The 20892-nt window shown below is 33.5% G+C and overlaps 1 protein-coding gene across 2 annotated transcripts; it reads left to right on the forward strand.

Annotated features, from left to right (window-relative positions):
* Positions 1-3510: 3510 nt before the first annotated feature.
* LOC120339801 (vasodilator-stimulated phosphoprotein-like) lies at positions 3511-19753 on the forward strand. Of its 2 annotated transcripts, XM_039408025.2 has the most exons (14): positions 3511-3662; positions 5113-5281; positions 5969-6140; positions 7858-7894; positions 9028-9119; positions 9346-9551; positions 9795-9880; positions 12919-12946; positions 13395-13461; positions 13662-13716; positions 15458-15514; positions 16776-16827; positions 17363-17420; positions 18176-19753. In XM_039408025.2, the coding sequence occupies exons 1-14, from the start codon at positions 3658-3660 to the stop codon at positions 18202-18204; spliced, it is 1113 nt and encodes a 370-aa protein (XP_039263959.1). In that variant the 5' UTR covers positions 3511-3657; the 3' UTR covers positions 18205-19753. The 2 variants fall into 2 exon arrangements, with proteins under 2 accessions (XP_039263959.1, XP_077966598.1); XM_078110472.1 differs by lacking the exon at positions 15458-15514.
* The last annotated feature ends 1139 nt before the right edge of the window (positions 19754-20892 follow it).

Genomic DNA, 20892 nt, shown 5'->3' on the forward strand with positions numbered 1-20892 from the left:
CGAATAATGTTTACAACGATGCCTAAAAATCTGTCTGAGCGATGACATGAAAAGTTCTGAGTAACAAAAGTATCTGAGCGATTTCTGGAATTTTTATTGATACGTCACCTTTTGCATCTCGCTGATTAGCCGATTTTACTGAAGTAAACAAGAAAGTCGAAGCTCGGGGAAACAATGAAACATCCATATGAAACGTACTGTGCGTAAGTTCGCGTCTCGCGCCAAAATCAGCCATCGGTCCAATCTGCAATTTAAACAATTCTGGAAGAAATCTTTCGACTATCAAAAATAAGATTGTCATTCCACTTAATAAATGACCAAGTCTTTACATGGTCATTCATTACGCTTGCTGGCATTGTTATGGAACTGTATAAGTTCAATTTGGAAAGAAGGTTTGTCGCACTGGAAATTGGGATACCGCCCCACCTTTGGACAGCTCGATCACTTTTGATGACGTCACATCTACAACAATGCCCGCTCATGTAGAATTTATGATTGTGGCCTCATCATAGAGGTGTGTATAACTTATAACCTCAATGGGCTTCAAAGAATTTTAACCGATACCGGTACCGCTTTACCGGCACCCGTATTTTGGATGCAGGTAGTATAGGTACCTTGTACCGTAATAGGTCAGCAGTACCGGTACCTATCCTGGTACGATACCGATGTCAATTCTGCATTTAGGTTACCGGTACCGTACGGTACAATAGTACGGTATCGGTGGTCTTCGTTTAATGTAGTGTGATATTCAGGTTTTATGAGGTGACTACCGGTGGCCCATTGGGTACCGGCACGGTAGCCTACCTAATGCTGTAATGAATTCACAGCTTCCATATATCTTAACCTTGATTTGGGTTGCGCAAGACTAACTTACCGACTCAACTCCAGACTGCCCTATCTTACCTTCTACAGTTCTATGCCTCTTTAATTCTGTAATTGGATAGAATTGCCATATCTGCATATATTTGTCTGCATAACCTTATCACTACAGTATTGTCTGACCGTGCATGATATTACTGATCACTGATCTAGAACAATGTCAGTATGTAGAACAGGATATTACAATTTATGAGTCATATTGCTGTATTGCAGTGTCAGAGTGTTGGTTGGTTTTCGGGTTTTGACAATGATTAATTTGTCAGAACACTCGTCAAGACCTGACTGCCTGACTAGACTATGTGTGTTTTGTTCCAGTAAGAGTAGCCTATTTTACTATCGTTGACTGAGTACATAGAGTATAGTACCGTATTGCAATAATGCCCCACAAATTTAGAAATTGCTAAAACATCTTTATAGTTTTGACCATTTTCATCCAAATAAATAAGGTCAGTTCATATTACGGATAGGACAATGTCGGATCTGGAATTATAATTCCATTGTGATATCGCAGACTTAGAAGTTTGACTTGATCTCCAATAGCCATATATGTGTTTGAGCCAAAGTTAAAGCTGTCACGGCACTCAACTATAAATCGGCAAGAAATTGAGCGGCTGCCCATTGCTGAAGTGAAAAATCGACCACAAATAATGATTTTTGGATGAACAATGATTTTTTTCTTGCATGTAATATCAAATCCGTGACCAATACTTTTAATATGTTTTGCCATATTAATTTAATTGTGTTCAACATAACTCCTGCATTCTTCAACTTACCGTAAATTAAAGCATTAACACGGCAATCTGCAGACATAAAAATGTCTGGTAAGTTATGAGTTTTCAAAATTTTGGTGATTTACATTGTCTTAAATAGCGTTTTTTCTCTCACAGGATCCTAAAACAAATTTTATGGTGTTTTTCATATTCTAATTAGTTTTTATAACACTGTTTTCAGTTTTAGTAGACTATACACTCGCTTATTTTCAGTCAATTATTTGATTTACCGATTAACTTCTTTAATTATCTTCAGTGCTTCGTCGTCGACAATCACATAATAGCGAGTTTTTCACACTGGGTGCACAGTTTTGGTGAGAGAATGGACTTGACGTCCTTGTGGCACAAAACGTGCATTTGTGAAAGGATGCTAATGGGATGGGTATGCTAATGACGAAAACAACCGGCGATTTTAATAAGATCAGAAGATAAGCCCTGCGAAAATCTCACATATTATTTTAGCAATTTTTTGCTGCAGTCTTAGAAAATTTCCACATGGGTTGGGTGGCTGGCCCCCTGACTGCGCCACTGATTATCAACTTATTTGGACAAAACCTGTTACCTTTGTTCAGTTAAGATGAGCAGCAGCTTTTCAGCTCCACCACTGCTCCAATCAGCTCCACCACTGATTTGAACAGCAATTTGACTACATTTTTCAAAGGCAGAAATGGGTTTTCTGGGCCCATCTGTCAATGTATCCAAAATTAGGTAGATATTAAGCAAGTTGGCAATTCTGTGATTTCCAGCAATATTCAACTTACTGATAAATAATAAATTAATTGAATTCGTTCAGCTATTTATTTTCCCTCCCTTTTTGAATTCTGGACGCTTAAATTCTGATCCATAGATAAGGTTTCTGTATGTATTATTATGTTAATATTCTCATAATAAATTTTTTTTTTCAATTTTGGAATGTATGAAAGGAGAGTTTTATAGGCGTTTATTTGTTATTAGAATACTTCATTATTTCACTGGGAGGTAACATACATGGACTGCATAGTTGGCCGTTGTAGGCGGCCTGATGACGGTCGGCATGCTTTGGCCCAGATTACCTGCAGTTAGTTTTTCTATGGGTAGGCAGTCGAATCTATCAGATTTGGAGGATTCCCAGTCAACGATAAAATTCATGTCTTTATTTTCATAAAATGAAATAGACTATACAAGAATTTGTAGTGTGTGTGAGCTGGAAGAAGCAGGTCTGGATATTGGCAATCCACAGGGTCTAAAAGTCGATGAACGTTTGATATATTTTTTACAAGTTTCTGTCATAAGTTTAATAACTAACCTCACTAACAACAGCATCTGTATGCATCATTATGGCATTTGAGCATGATTCTTACAATTCTCTCAACTCTGGTAATGGGAGGTATATGGTCAGGGAAATTTTGCAGTGTAACAATTAATCTTGTGAAGGAAATTTTTCAGTCACTCTTTTTATACCTGAAAATTTCTCTTGCCCTTCTAGCCAATTTTGTACACTAGTTCTCTGGATATAAAAAATGCAAAATTTAGATTTACTGGCAATAACAAAACCATAAAAGGGGGATATTAGGCTTTGGAAAAACTAGCTTCGCCCTTTATCTAACCCCACTATAACAAGCCTATTAATTACTTTATTTCTCCAGCATATAGCAATACCAGATTTAAGTGAGATTCACCTGGAGCCATTGTCTGAATGTTCGGCAATAGATAATTTACTTACTCCATACAAGGATGGCACTAGAGTAGCCTAATTTACTCATTTAGGCCAATCCTGAAAAAAAATAGCAAAATAACACCATGTACACTTGGTGTTTGGATTGAGATAATCACAGCTAGACTACAATGTTATGGGATATTATAATTTCTTCATCTGGCTAAACTTGATTCTTTTTCATAAATTCTTTTTAGATTTCTATATAAAATGTTGTAATTTGATAACATATTCTATTTGAAGATACTGGTGATATCATCGACAAAAAATTAGTGTCCTATTTTAAAAAAGCCACAGATTCCTGTAAAATTCACTATGAGGTAAGAAAAGTATATAAATGTAAATGTATATATCAATGCAATATATATATCGGCTATTGACTAAAAATAGCAGAAAAATGAAACTTGTATATTTTGGGTATGAAGAAGTTGGTATGCCACTGGAAACTGTAAGCTCTGGTTTCATCGGTTATAACCACCTTGTTCAGTGAAAGCTACATCTTGCTTTGTCTGAAGAAGGTATACGATAATCTAACTGAAGCTTGCAAATAAACTCATTGTTTTTAGAAAGTCATCATGTTCTTCTTGAGTAATATAAAGTTGTTGATAAAATAAAATAAAAATTTGGAAACAAAAAGCATTAAACTGTTTGTTATAAGTATAAATCACACGTTTCAGATGTTTTCATTATAGTATTAAATTTCCTCATTTTTGAGTTCGGGTAATGACAGCCTCGTTGATGGCAAAAAATATTAGAATTTGGCTGCTAGCATCCCATTTATGCAATTATAAGGTTTAATTTTGCTCTGATATTGCAAAGTTATATTGTGTGAGGTTCTTTGGATTTGATGAGTTGTTTGACAAACAATGTTTGTTTTTAATTTAGATTTTGAACAAACGGTTGTGTTTATCAAAAAAGCTTAATTATTGGAATAAAGTAATTTCTTAGTTTAATTTCAGTGATTATTAATAACCAGTATTCGAATTACCAGATTTTTTACTGTAGATCAGTTGCAGGCAACTATTGATACTAAATATAAAATCCTTCAATATACATTACCACTATATGGGAGTATTTATGATTTATTCAGGTAGGCAATTGGCCTCCGGTCTCCGCGCATTTAAATGAATACTACATCCTGTGAAACTATAGTTATTACATTATAAAATAGTTGCATCACTTATGTCTATGAATGCTTGATAAAATAAGTTTCATGCTCAAATGGAAGAAAATGTTATCAGATTCAAATATTAATCTCTTCTTGCAATAAGTAATTATGCAATATATATATATATTTCTTTTCAAAACACGCCTAATGTATATAAATTTGACCATGTTGGAGGAGGCTGTACAGAACAATTTTAGATTATTCTGAGTAATGTGAAAATGCAAACACATGTTTATTGTTAAATATATTGAATCTTATACATTCAAGTCTTTGTTGAGCCACCCAACAAGGAAGTGCTAACCATTACTAAAACTCATTGCATGGATGGAATTTTTTCATTGTTCAGTGTTAGATTTCAATAGGAAGTTTGTAGCGACAAAGAACCAAACTTTCATCTACTCAATTGTGTATATTTCAATGCAATCTATCCTGTGAGCTCAATTCATTACATCGTGAGCAACTTATTAATGTATTATAGCCAAATTCGTTCAAAATTTTCGATGCAAGATTTTATGTGTTATGCCAGAAACAAATTCTAATTAGTAAACAACATTCGACTGCTCATTTTATATGTGTCATTTATTCATTCTATTCTATTTTAGTGAGAAGAGCACATGTCAAGCATGGGCATCCGTCATGGTATATGATGAAGGATCAAGAAAATGGTGCCCAGCCGGAGCAGGCGCAGGTGTTGCTCGTGTCTGTATTTATAAAAGGGAGGGTGGACAACCTTCTTACAGAGTTGTTGGAAGAAAACAGTCTGATCATGAGGTAGGTTCGAGAATTAACAAGTTCACAACTCTTATGTGTTGACTATTCACACCAATAAAATGTCCGAATGCTGATATTTAAAGGTTGTAGTGTCCTACCTGAAAACATTGTAGTATTCACAAATACAATTAGTATTTTTGTTTTTATATTTTAGATTAGTGGCAGCTTTTTACATACATCTACATTCAGATGAAGGTCACCGGCCCATAACGTTTTGCGTGCTTATGTTTTCGATGTAAATTCTGTACCTATTTGTAAAATTCTTTGAAATTTATAAAAATTGTGATATTTACCATTGATATGGGATGTAATTGAGATTTTTATTTGAAAGTACCGGTAGTAACCAAGTAATTTTTATTATTATTATTTTATTTTATTATTAACCAAGTCCAAAAATATCTGGGATGACTCTGATCAGGTCATTTGCGGGGAACAGCAAAGAGAAAACTTAAATTAAAATAGAGGAAATGCAAACAAAAACATTCAATAAAGAATATGCAGATTTTACAGACCTGATAGAAACAGAAAAAAACAAAACATAGGATAAATAAAGTGAACTTGAATTTTTTGTTACAATAAAAAATTATGATACGTCTTTTTCTTATCTTGTCCTCGAATTTTGTAGTTCACATAATAGGCATATTTTTATCAGTGAAATTGGTATAGAAATCATAAATCTCTTTTCAGGTAGTAATAAATTGTGGTATCACAAAAAACTTGAAATACAATAAAGCTACGGCCACGTTCCATCAATGGAGAGATGCCAGAACTGTGTACGGCTTGAATTTCAGCAATCCAGAAGAGGCTGCAAAATTTTCAGAGGGTATGGACATGGCGATAAATCATTTAACATCTGGCTGTAAGTATTTTTTGACTACTCAAAGGTGTATCGCGTTATCATTTCTGACACCCTCATGATCTGATTTCCATTTTCATTGTTATATTCTTCAAACTTATTCATATTTAGAGTGTGTGCACTAGCTGCTCATATGGGCGACTATTTCTAGTTTACAATAGAATAGATATTTTTCATGCTAGAGCATAGGTTCTCAAAGTGCTTCATTCGGATTGTCCGCAATAGTCATAGGCTCCATAACCCGAAAAGTTTGAGAACCCCTGTGTTAGAGGACGGACTCATTGTAAAACTGTTTGAATTATTACTGCCCAGTGTGCAAACATATGCTTTCGCGAACTCAATACAAAGTCACAAGCTTGTACCTAAAAATGGAAATTACTCATGAAGTGACCAGTTATTCAATATCTATATATAGAATATAGAGCGGATACTACAAGATGTCAGTAGTTATCAGTGACATGATTTAAAGTACAATTGTTAAAACAAATAGACAGAAGAAATTTTTACATAGTGAGATCATATTTCTAAAGGTGTTCAGAAAAATTGAATAAGGACCAATTGGTAACTTTACTGTGGAGTGGTTGTTATTTTTGAAAATTAGATTCAGAATAGTAAAGTATTCAGCAAGGATGGTTGAAACTGGATAATATACTATTTTGTATATATTAATAAAAAATAATACTTTCTAATATCTGAGTATCGAATATGTTCTAAATTGGCTCATGATTAACCAAGATTAATTACGACTTAATGAGTTTGAATATTTAAATTCAGGAAAGTTAAAATAAACATTTCATTGGTTCTCTATTTTTGCAGCTACAAATTATTAAACTTTTTTAGTCCTACTTTGTAACTTCAATTGCTCAAAATGATAAGTTGTAATAAATCAAGAATTTGAAATATTCAATGTAAACAATTTCCTAATCGATTTTAATATTCAGTTTGTTCTGTACATCCCTGTTATTTGGTTTTGGCCAAAGATACTAGGCTGATATCAAAGTAGCAAGAATGAGATTTTTAACTATGCCACCACCAGTTGCAGTTTTATTTAGTAATTGGCTTTCTTATCATTGATATTGACAATTTGAATTAAAAGCAGTGCTTATACTCTGATTCACTATAAGCTATTTCTCAATCTTGATTGGGTGTCAAACTTGTGTAATTCTTTCTTGTTTGATGGAATATATTTACTCTTATTTGATGACATATATTTGTCAACCTGAAAATTTGTTGACCTATGGTCATTTTCCCAGTTGACCAAAACAATCATCAAATATGATGATGAAGAGTGATATTTATTATCATGTAGGGATAAATCTGTGGTTGTACAATTTTGGCAAGGTATGCTTTTGGGTTGCATTTTGTAGAAATGCCTGTTATGCCAGAATTCTTTTGAATTATTGTGATTTGAGGATCATGACTTACTATAGTATATTATTCGACCTTATTGTGTGAATTTTTATTCTGACAGATAGAAAAGTCATATGGATGGTCTGATAATTTTAAGCTTTTTTGCAATGGAATCACAATTTCTCCTAATCTTTACAAAATATATTTCTTTTCCGGATTTATCGTTCATACTATTGAAAATAGTTTAAGGGTTCTGAAGTGAAGTATCAAACTATTTAGTATACAGGTATCTGAATTTTTCAATTACCAAATTGGTTGATTTACTTAATTAATAGGGAATAGTGAAATTAAGATTTTTTTTTGTTTTCAGACAATGACACATCGCAAGCTGATTTGGAAGCTAAAAGGCAAGTTTCTTATATACAAGGAAATTCTGTTTAATATATCTTTCAATCTAAGTATTGTATGCACTTTGTTATTATCTCTCTATCATGGGCTCGTGACTGTGGAGTTGGATTCAGAGTTTTATTGGAGTTCCTAATTTCAAAATCATTGGGAGCAGAGTCGATTCAGAATTTTAAATTCCCCAGTCAGTCAGAAAACGGATCTGAAATTTCAGACTCTTTGAAATCAATATTTTTTGCAAAAACTGAAAAAAATTATTTTACTCAACTTTCCCAACAGTCTGTTGAAAAAGGCACATCAATTATTTTCAACTCTATTGTCAGTTTTTATCAAATTCGGCTTTGATCTCTAAATAGGCTACTCATGATATATGTGCTTTGGTATAGAATAATATGTTCATATTTTCTTGGGCAAGAGGAAATCCTGCCATCCTGTTAACAGTTCATTCAAGTCAGCAGGCAAGGGGATTGTTTACCACTTTAAATATACAGATTTACTTGAGTTGTTTCAGTAATCAACAATGTACAAAATAATCATCAGTGCATTATTCAGTTATGCCAATAGTCATCATCAGCAGCAATTAATAGAATTGAAATTTTACAGTCTGGAATTATTGCTGCTTTCTAGGAGCAATAATTAGTTAGATCATGATCATCAAAATTAGAAACCTATTCAAAAGTGAAATGAATATATTAACTTATCAAAAGAAATAAAGACAAATTAAGGATATTTTGTATATTATAGTACATGGACATTCACTTATTTTGAAACATGTTTTATTAATGCTATAATATCGTTATAGCAATAATACATTACCTAATATAGTAAACCAGTAGAATAACTTTTGATGGTGTGATTGTGATAATAATTCAGAGTACCTGTTTTGTTTGGATTCCAGAATCAACATAAAAAGCAATGATAAAACCATATTTTATGATATTAGGATTAGGAATGAAAATAAAACATATTCCTAATTATGTAATTTGTATGCTCAGATTTTATTCAATTATATATTATCTTCAATTATATTATTAATATGTCAAAAATTGAATGTATAATGGCCACAAAACTCTATTTGGATTTTTCCGTTCAATTGTTTTAATGATAATGCTTATTTTTTTTCTTTTGTTTTTAGAAGAGAACAACAAAGGATAGAGGAAGAACGTGAGCGACAAGAAGCAGAAAAACGGGAGCGGGAAAGACAAGCAAGAGAAAGAGCGTCATCAGGTAAATTGACTTAATTATTGAAAAAACTATAAATTACTATAAAATTTATCTGGTCCAAGTATGCACATTCTTGTACTGCTTATGGTGATGATGACTGTGAGGGTTATCTAAGATTATGTGCGAGTTGAAGAGCAGTTGACATTTACTTAGAATGATCTTCGTGAATTAACAGTTAATGTATTGGATGTTGCTGTTTAACTACTTTGGTTTGTTCGTCAATTTTCAGCTGCTGCACCTCCAGCACCAGCCCCTCCACCGGCTCCTGCAGCACCGCCAGCTCCACCCGCACCTCCTGCTCCACCCGCTCCGCCAGCACCACCTGGGATACCTCCAGCTCCTCCTGCCCCACCTGTAGCTAGTGGTGGTGGTGGTGGAGGTGGAGGAATGGATATGGCTGCTGCGCTCTCCGCTGTAAAGTTGAAGAAAGCAGAGGTGAGAATTTTATCTTCTGATTTGATAATTGAATTCCGTGCATGTATGTTGTCATCATGAATTCAGTGTCATTATCTGAAAGCGTCATTATCAATATTAATAAAAGATTCATTGTTTAAGCTGACTGACTTTACTATCTTGCTTAAGTAATTTTCTATACTAGCATACTGAAGTTCAATAGTTTTCATTGCCTGAAGAATTTTCTTTAATTCGTATCTTTTTTTTTATTGTTGATGTATATAGCCTGTCGAAGACAAACCTGCTGGAGGAAATAGTGGCGGAGGAGGAGGTGGTGGAGGTGATTTTCTTGGTGAATTGCAAAAACGAATGTGAGTTTGGTTTGGTAGATATTTGTATTGTGCATAATTGAAGATGTGCACGTTTAATAATGCCATGTGAGGTTTAATTTGGCCAGTGCTGTTAGTAGATAGGTTTTGTCTACATCAGCGTCTACATCAACTATGGGTCGCGACCCACTGGTGGGTAGCAAAAGGAATCTTAGTAGGTCGTGAAAAGATGTGGAAAGCTTTGATTAATTATACTGGTTATTAGGATCGCTGGTGACTCGAATACGTAAATCTTCAAAAAAACAAAAGAAAATAAATTGAAATTTAAATTCTAATCTGTGAAAGTTTCCTTTTTACGATCTTCTCAAAGGAACAAAAATTTGCTACATAAAGAATGACCATGTGGCTTTTTGACGCATAGCAGTTTTGTATACTGTACAGCACTTCTTACCGTGTTTCCCTAAAATTTGGACAGGATTTAGATTTATTTTCTTTTGAAGAATAACACTGGTTATTTTGGAAGAGGTCTTTTGTGTTTATTTATCAAAAATAAAATTACATTGTAGAAAATCACGAGATTTTTTAATAAACATTATATAAAAACCGACATCCATTGTTTTTATTTGTATTTCCTGTACAAATATCATAATTGTGATATCACACAATCTTGAATAGTGGTGTGATCTTCACCTCACCTCAGGTCATTGAACCTTTCCTCTCCCACACATTTCAAATATATTTCAAGGGTAGGGTTGAATCGGTCTTACTACTTACTGAATACGGCGCGAAGAGCGCAAAACAGGGCAGAAGGGAGGGAAACATTCTTTTTTTAATATTTATTAGCGTCTGTAAAATTTTAAACAATTTGATGGGAAACAGTATACAGTAGGGAATGATCACGAGTTTATATCAGTAATCTTCAACATCTTTAAACTAGAATTCGGTTGGAAACCGAAGACTTATCGATAGAAGGTTAGGGGATCCCCAAAACAGTGGTCTTACTCCATAGTGACACCGTGTGTCCCATCACTAATTAATTAATAACTCGCTAATTATACTACATAATCCATCCAAAATCAATAGGCTTCTGATCCGAGCTAAGATGAATGCACATGCAAAATTTGGAGGAGATTGAACCTCGCTTTCGTGAGATATCGCATGCATCTAACATACAGACAGTCAAATACCTATCAACATACTTACCGATCAAGATCGATAAGTAATAACCTAACATGAGGCAATATGAGCACACGAATAAGCAAAACCAAACAAATTTTGAAGCTCGAGAAGTATGTGCACCAAGATGGCGCACAACCTGACCACAGTATGTGTACCAGGTTAGGGTGCGTCATGTTAGATTATTTCAGGATGTTGAAGATTACTGACTGATATAAACTCGTCATCATTCCTTACTACTGTATTCTGTTTCCCATCAAATTGTTCAAAATTTTACGGACGCTAATAAATAATGAAAGAAAAATGTTTCTCTCTCGTCCGCGCTGTATTCAGTGAGTGATAAGACCCGAGTTTAATTAGATCATTTTTAAAATTCAAATTAGGTCTTATTTTCAGGCCAGGTCTTATTTTCGAGGAAACACGGTAGTTTTGCGATGATTAGCCATTGCTGTGTTCTGTGTTATGTCATAAAAAGTTAAATGGGTTGCCATAAGCTGTGGAAATAAATATAAAAGGAGATGGCGGCTCTATTGACTTGTCAAAAAATTTAGAGGTCCTTAAAATTGAGGTTTTGAAAACTGTCGAGTGTTGAGAGTTGAAAATTGCACATACTCTCTATACTTTATTTACTCAACTCTGATGAATTCAGATTTAATGAGGCATGCAAAGCCTGTAGGTGCTATTTTAATCTCATTATCATAAGTCTTAACTCTGGAGGTTTTTTTGTGAAATTTTCAGCAAAATGATGAACAACCATTAATATAGACAAAACTGTTGCCCAATTGCATTTAGAAAGGTCTCGAATTCGGAGCTAGGGATGACATTATTATTTGATGATCGTATTGTTACTGTACAACAGCCATCAAAATGCAAGAGTGCAATTAGTTGTCATAGTAATAGACGTATAATACAAAGTATTGCCATCATAGGAAATTACAAATTCCATTGAAAGCAGGTATTGCCATCATAAGGTTCCCCCCAGCATGTTTTTCAGCTTCAGGTCAGCGGTACTATGTTCCTATGATTACTGACTCAACAGCTTTAAATCGATTCTATTTATAGCACTAGCATTTTGTGCCTAAACTAAATTCCCTCTTTTCCTCGTGTACTCTCTCAAAAGCGTCATTATCGATAATAATCTCCTAGTTATGACCATGCATGAAATGGATAATTACATGCCACCGGGCCATAGGACTAGGAGAAACACTTTTTTACATCAAAATGAAGGCGAGCGAAATACGCTTCACTTACCCGATGAAAAACGCCGTGCCAACAACGTTCGTGTGATTTTTTCCTGCTTGATGTACCTCATTTTAGCGATTCACAAATTAGCCGGAAAACGATTTGCATAATTTGCGATTCTATTCAAGTTCGAATATTCGGTTTTCTTGGACAGCCCTAAACACGACATAGACTGTTGTTCTAAGACCTGCAGTCATGTACCTTGGTATTGTGGTGCCACAATGTGTATAGGTGACATCACTGAATAGTTTTGACTATTCTTTTATATCGATTTTTAAACAAAAAAAATAATGGTTCGAATATTTCAATTTTGATTCAGTTTCTCTCAACATCATGCTTCTACTAATTTTATGTTATTATTTTGTATTGTCACTATATCAGTCAGGGTAACATTAACTATGTTTATGAAATGAACCATGTTGGCATAAGAGTGTTTCAAGTCAGTAACCTGTAATCAAACATAAATAAAATAATACAGCAATTTTGAAATTAATTCAAAATTTATTTAATTTTCTTGGATGATCCTAAACAGTAAGATCTAGACCACACCAAATAATGTTTTGAAGACTTCCATACTGAGCTTTTACTAAGTTACAACAATTCTGAGTAGGCCTGATTTTGTCGCTATTCTGTGCTTATGCATTGTATTACATGTTTTCTAGGGCAGCTAAAAGAGCCATTAAGAGTGAGGTATGTAATTGTTTATTGTGCTGCCGATATATTCCATGTATTTCCTAAATCTACTCTCATAGTTTGATTGGATGACATAGCCACTTGGTCAATAGATAGCTCATCTGAAAAGCGATAATCTGGTCACTATGGTCAAACAACCATTGATATATGAAGGAGTTTTTCAAATCAATTTTATAAGAGCTGAAGTCTTTTTGCTTAGGCATTACCTATCTCATTTATTATAATCTAACAAGACTTGCACGAGAGATCTTCAACGTACAATGCCAACAGGTTGACATATAGGCCAATGCTCACTCAGTTGACTGACCAGTATCAATATCATGACTGCATGAATTCATGATTCAAAAAATATGATTGTTATCAAATTTTCTTAATCTGTGTTTCTGTTTTTAAGTCTAATAAAAAAATGCTTCGTTTCAAACTCTTTTTTCATCTTGTAAAACAGGATTCAGCGCCTAAGCCAGTTACAAATCCTGGACCAGTCGTCTCTCAAACAATGAAACAACCATCAGGTGTGTTTATTTTGAATCTTTGCCAAATAACTAGCTGTGAGAACATAAAAGCAAGACATTCGTCATTCATGCAAATAATAGAAATTTTCTATAATTCCCATTGCCGATATTTTAATGGTGCTTTGTGTTTGCAGATATTGAATATTGAAGATTAGCATCATCAGATTTAACATAGTGGATCGTAATTTATTATTTTTCAGAAAATAAGAGGCCACCATGGCAGAAAAATAATATATCAGGCTCAGCTACTCTTGGGTAAGAATTTATTCGCATAAAAGGTTATAAAAGCAATGATTAAAGCTTGCACTTTTAACCCTGCTGATTATGATTATGCGAGATGGCTTCATTGGGCCATTTTTGTTCTGTTGAGGTTGTCCAATCCTATCATTAGTTTTCAAGAAACTATGTTGATAGGATGTATTTATTGTAGAATGTAAAAATGTAAGATAAAAAAATCAGCATACTACGAACCTTTTTATATGGATCAGTTTTCAAATAATTGTCTTCTTTTGGCATCCTTCAGATCAACAAAGCAGTTTTACCTTTAGCAATAATTTCATTATTGTTGTGTGGTATTATCTATTGATTTGAAGACACCATTAATAATTAAAGGATTCATGACCACTGGGTTATGTAGCTTAACGACATAATGAATTGTGAGGTTATAATATCTGTTTTGATGTGGTGATGTTCGTTTCCTATTACTTAATATGGTTAATTATGAGCAGCTATGTTCAATCAAATGACTTCTGGAGCCACAAATAATGTTACTGATTTGCAGAGGGCTGCACATTGGATAGATGGATTACACACACCATGAATTACAGCCAAAAAAAAAAAATTTTTGTAGCGGTTGTGCATTACAACAAGTAATTCTGTTTTTTTCTCTGCTAGTGCTATTGAATGGATTTGATTGACTTTAAATATATTGCACAGTCTGAATACTGTGCAACATATTTGGGTAGTCATATTCTATTTCTAAGTCTGAAATCTGCACCATTTCTTCTCTTTGACACAATTTTGAAAAGAAATATTTGCCCAAATAAATTGCCCCTATTGCCGTCTCAACATGCATTACCAGTCACTTAACAATAAATGAATAAAAATCCAACATTGAATTTTATGAAGGTCAAATTTTTCATTGTACGGAAACAAGTACTTCAAACCCTTTGATATATTACGTAGCCTCTTTCATTCGACATAAATTGGCCTTTACATTTATTTTAAGCATTTGGCCTTGAGCCAGTGATACAATTTGGTCACATGGTTTTGATGTAATACGTCCCTACACCTAACTACGTTACAGTGGAAAGATCATATCCATATTTGAGAAACTCTCAGATTAACTCTGGAAAAGTTGCACATTTTAATATAAACGACTGGTTCAGAACTCGAGCTGCGAAACTTCCTGTGGGTTACAAGAATCCTCCCAGCGGACTGTTGCTCGAACATTCCTATTGTCGACCACGATGAACTTGGGACATTAGGCATTCTGTGACATATGCCAGTGAAAGGACCAGAACAACATTTGTCATTTTTACAATTAAAAATTGAATTGAACTATAAAGCAAAAATATTTGTAGAATTGCAACAAAATATGCTTTTTTTTTATAAAAGTTGAACGATAGAATTGAAATTTGTCGAATCGCAAAACAAAGAGACAAAGAGTTTGTCATGTTCTGATAATTATTACACAAGCAATTTGTGATGATTATGGGGATCCAATCTGCTTCATGCTTATTCAGCAAAGAATCGCCTAACTAGTTGATCTAGCAGGATTTAGTAATAATTCATAACCGGGGCCAATGTAACACACAAATATATTCTATATATTCCATTATTTTACACCTACCAAACTACGGTAAGTCTTATTCATAAGCAATTTTCTTATGGGAGATTATGAATGACCAAAGTATTTTGAAGCGGATTGTGTTCCGTTTTAAATTGTGAGTTTTAATGAGCATGCCATATGATATATGATTTAATTTGCCGTTAGGCAACAGGCATCAAATAAGAGTTCACCTGTTACTAAAAAGTTTGGTGGCATTGCAAAGTAAGTAGATTTGGGAATGGGTTCTCATGAGGTATTGTTCATTTCATTTCCTGTAATTATGTACTGTGATGCAGCATGAAGATTATTGTATCAAAATGATGACCTAGGCAAATTTGTTTGTCAGAAATAGCTTAGGAGTCATCGATTGATATACATACATTTGTTTTAGCATCCTCCATGTGGTTGAGGAATTGAATGGATGATTTCATCAAAAAAATTTTGAATGCACATCTTCGTTCCTTGTTTTTTTTTGTGCATTGTTACATTAAACTGTGGGATTCTACTTTTCTCCAGATTCTTGAAAAGTTTTTGTTGTTGAATATTCTCTCAATATCTTGATTATATTAATAATATCTTAAATACAATTCAAAGCAATTGAAATTACCAGCTTTCTTCTCTTGCAGTGCCATAGATTCATTCAATCCAGTTCTTAAAATACCAAAGAATCAAATTCGCATATATTATTTGGTGAAATATTTTTTCATGCGTAGTAACCCAATATGAAATAGAGTTCACATTTCTGCCTCCAATGTTATGAAGTGTCTGAAACTATTATGGATTTTAATGAATGTTCTAATCCGAATACGACACGTATAGATTCATCCGGGTCATAAATGCCACTACTTAGTGAACTGAATGCTTTATTTTTGCATGATTTATTCAAGACACCAAAATTTCATTTATATTTACTCGTATATATTTTTTTTCAAAATCAAGAGTGTTGATTTTTTTGTAGATGACGGCATGATGGTTGCATTTTAAAATTCTCTTTACATTCAGTTATTTTATGTGGAAATTAAATATTATTTTTATCGGAATGATCGGATTTAGAGTAGATCAATTTTTTCCAATTGTTTTATTATACCAAATGCTTCCATTTTAGATTTAGAGTGCAATATTACAAAATAAGCAATGCTGAGTATAGCGAATTCATAAACACATAGAAATATTTAATTCGAAATATTGTTTATTTGGGCATTCAACTCATTGGGCATCAGACTCTAAAGCCAAGTTTCCAACCCCTTTAAGAAGAACCCCCCTCCCCCAGAGTTTCTGTCGACAAATGTGAAAAACCTCTCCATTGGACATATTGGAAAATAATTTCTTTAAATCTTAAAATTGTTGCTTCTTTTGTCAGTAATTTGTACCTCCCTGATTTCTTCCGACACAGATTTTATTTTTTTCACTCTTCTCTCATGTTGATGGCTTTGAACATTCAGCAATACTTTAATAAAATATACTCTCCATTAAATAATTTTAGTCGTAACACAACAACCAATTCAAGTTCTGGGGATTTAGAATCTGTTAAACAGGTAAGTTATAAAAGTATCACACTGCATGCCAGATGTAATATTTGGCACATTTTTTCAAATTCCATATTCTATGGTAGATAAAAATTATATACTGTAAAACATTTTGTACGTAAAAATGTGTCTAGCAAATATAGCAAGTGTGTGACCCGTTTTGTCACTTGGTGTGTTTCTAAAGTTACTCCAAGGTAATAAATGTGTACGGCAAACATTTTCAGTATCATTCTCATCAAATGATTTCTACTTTAGGTCTGCGTAAAGTAGGGCTGGGCGAAATATATACCCTAGATAACGCATTGAATAATAATGAAAAAATGTTTATTACAAACGCAGGGTTGTTTTTTCTTATTTTACTTCAATGTGACAAGAGTACTATTCTGAAATACCTCGTAATAAAAATTCAGAAAAACACTCAGAAGTTATGCTGATCTTATAATTTGTAGTAGTATTCAATGATCTTGCCAATAAACTTTACCCGCTCTCGTTATCTGTGGAGTGATTTCAATAATGTAATCAACTATTCTTTATTGTATTGTAGGAAATAATTGATGAGGTCCGAAAAGAAATGCAGAAAATGAAAGAGGAAATATTAACAGGTATTTTGAAGCAGGAATGCAGCATCCGAGTTTTCCAATCACTAGACAGTTTTAGTCATGTTTATGTTTTACATCCGCCTTAGGAATTGCCGAAAAATGATATATAAATACACATGTATTCATAGGATATTTGTACCATAGCCGCAGGTTACTGATATATGTTGCTGCTGTGGTAGCTGGTGAATTAATATTCGTAAACTAATTCATAAATATTTGTGTATTTATACATTATTGTTTTTTATACATCTACATACAAGTGACTAAAGGTCTTAATTAATTCAAATTGTGATATGCAAAAGTCTGTGGGGGAAAAGTCTGTAAACCCATACAACGTAATGAATTTAGTTTAGAAATGTTTCTTAGCTCATTGTAACTTAGTATATTAGTAATTTATACAACTGTTTAAAGTTATAATTTGATTGACTCTTATTTATTGTGTTTCTATAATAGAGTAAATCGGTTAAACTTTAGTGTTATATTTAGTGTTTCAATCTTTGAAGTTAGTATCAAAATTATATTTGCAATAATTTACTGTAGAAATGGAATATTTTTATTATTTTGTCTAGAAATTTCATTTCCAAATATTAAAGTAACAAGTTCATGTGATATCCTGCACTAAAACAAAATATAGCAAGTTTCCTCATTCATCCAGCAGCCCGATCTCACTATTGAAGCAACAACCTAGTTGCTCAATGATATATATATTTTTTAATACCTTTCTTGTTATATCATTTTAACTTGTTAAATTTTTCCAGCTATACGCCAAGAACTGTCTGGTCGATGAAGTCAACTATTTGCCACACAGCCTTTGATCTTGTCAAAAGAAGAATATAATGATGTATTATATTATATAGCCATTTATGACAAGTTGACCGTTCAAAACTGACACTGCTTTGATCTCTTCTGAGGACCCATTAAATGAAGCCAATAGAATATTTATTACTTTCTTATATACTGTAATTCCCTAGGCAAAGATCAGATCTGTTCCATATGCTAGCTGCCTATATTTTGGGTCGACTACTAAACATTACCATTGTTTTTTCTTAATAAAACAATATTGTTTCCATACGAAAATCTCATCCCATATAAAAATCATCATGTTCATTACTGTAAATCTAAATATAGTCAAGAACCTTTAAAATGATACTGTTTTTGATTTGATAATGTACACTGTAATCATTGGTTACATTGTTGGCATCCACATTTTTGAACTACGCGATGTATTTTCCATTAGTTATTGAGCCCTTGCATGACATATTAATATTTCGAATTTTTCTCGAAATGTTGATTGATGCTGTTTTTGATTTCACAATAGGCAATTTGACAAAATTTCAACATTTGTACATTTTAATCGAAGAAAGTCATGACTTCGTTAGACAATTTTTATGTAATAGGATGTCATTTTAGATTTTCTGCAATGCCTAAAACAACTACAAACCCCAGATTTATTATTTTGCATTATTAACTTTTACATTCCTACTCAAGTGGGAGTGTTTCTCATCTGTCATCACTCCGTGTATAGTGCTTAATGTATGTTGCATTGCTGTGGATCAGTTTATGTGACTATTGCTATTCGGGGCAAGATTTGATATTAGCAGAAAATGTTATTGGGACGATAGTTTTGTCATTTTCTTGTGCAGTTTTAGATTTTTATCGTGTGTGTCAATGAAATGTACTCTTTCTTACTCCTAACATAATCAATGTTATACTTATAACACTACTCTCATTATTACTATTATAATCTTCATCAAATCTGTTGGGAACAGCTCATGAATTCTAAATTCCGATTTTTGAATGATTCGTGTGATTTTTTATTTTTTTGTATATCTTTCATTTTATTCAGCTTGAAATTACGGTAAAACAATGGGATGTGATATTATACATTTCATGAGGTTTACATATTCAGATTCAAATATGTAATGGAATATATTTATCAAGCTATATTATTACCAATGATAATATCAGAACGATTATTATCTCCATCGAAATATTCTGAGGGCATATGTTAAATCAATTCACTAAAACTCATAGTCAACTAATATTGTCTCAGTCTTATGCATTATTGGGCTATTTTTGTGATTCTAATCAGAAACCAGGTATTACTGAAATGTTCCCCAGTGTTTTGCAACCCGATTTCAAAGAGGTGCATAAGAGTGCTTCACTCAGGACTGAAATAGTATTAGGCAAATCTGTATCTTTGGTTTTGTGTGGCTGTTGGCCATCAATTCTTCAGTGTATCCATTGCTGCTTGTTACTATGAGATCCCAGTGAGTTTTATTTCCATTCAAATAAAATTATGCTCTACCTATCCAAAGGTTATTGAGCAACTATAATACCACGCTGCATCCTGGAAAGCATTGGAGGTGACGTGTTCAGTCTGTAATTCGTGAGGAATTATCTTTTTTTTGCAAATTTCTCAGTTTGTTCTCGACTCTAAATCCAAGGTAAAAAAGTAATAGATTTCGATCCAATAGAGTGGCTTATTAGACTATTGTTCCAAATTATGATGAAAACCTTTTAGTTGATGAATGAGAGTTATAACGTCCTGCTTGCCACCTTTCAGAAAGTCCTAAATCGCTATTTTCGACCTTGGCGGCCTGGTTTTACACTGAAATTAGATATTGCACCTACCGTCATGTCAAACACACTGGTGCCAAACCATAGTTGTGAGTCCTGAAGGGTATTAAACACCTCATGTTCAATGTTTTTGGCTAAATTTTATAGTGGTATAGAATTAATTTCAAGTTTACCAATTCGAATCCCGGAATGGTTATGTACGAAAGGATTGCTAAACTCTTTGCTTGCGCAGGGTGGTTAACGTAACCGCTGGCTGGTTAAGGCTTCCTCCACCATCAAGTCCATGCTTCCGATAACAAATAACTGTCTAACTAACTAATCCCTGCCCGACATGGACTGGTAACCGGACGAGAGGCCGTGGCTATGCCATATGATTGAATCGGCTTTCCTCTCCCCGGGATATATCATGTCCTAATCCAGCGCAAAATGAAAATAAAAAAAGTTATTATTTCAATCTCTCATGGGCTCTCAAGTTGCGTGGTGAACATTTTTCTTCTACGATGCTTCTATCTACCTCTAACTATCGATATATATTGGTCTGTATTTCGCTACGAAATGGCCATGTATTGTATATTAGACATATTCTAACTTAGATAAGTGGTGGTAGAAAATATGATCGTAATACGTGCATAAAAAGTATTCGTTATTCTCAATATTGGGGCGCGGTGGCCCCGTGATAAACGAGAAATTCGTTATACTATATTTTTCGAGTTTCCCGCCGCCTGGTAACACGAACTCGTCGAGAATGGATCGTAACATGATTCCTTTTTTGTGTACCGTACTTAATATGTATATTTATTTAATTTCCAAAGGTTGAAAGGTGTTTTTCAACAGTCTCGCAGCACCATATTTGTGTGACATTGTGTCGATAAAGTGTCTCGCTGCACCATATTTG

This window comes from Styela clava, chromosome 1 (assembly GCF_964204865.1).
Source record: "Styela clava chromosome 1, kaStyClav1.hap1.2, whole genome shotgun sequence".
In the NCBI taxonomy this organism is placed as follows: Eukaryota; Metazoa; Chordata; class Ascidiacea; order Stolidobranchia; family Styelidae; genus Styela; species Styela clava.

Bases quoted from the DNA above. Each gene is read 5' to 3' on its own strand.
- LOC120339801 (XM_039408025.2), top strand. The intron at 6,141-7,857 runs GTAAGTATTTTT...TTTTGTTTTCAG, and splicing joins AAATCATTTAACATCTGGCT to ACAATGACACATCGCAAGCT. The intron at 9,881-12,918 runs GTGAGTTTGGTT...CATGTTTTCTAG, and splicing joins GGTGAATTGCAAAAACGAAT to GGCAGCTAAAAGAGCCATTA.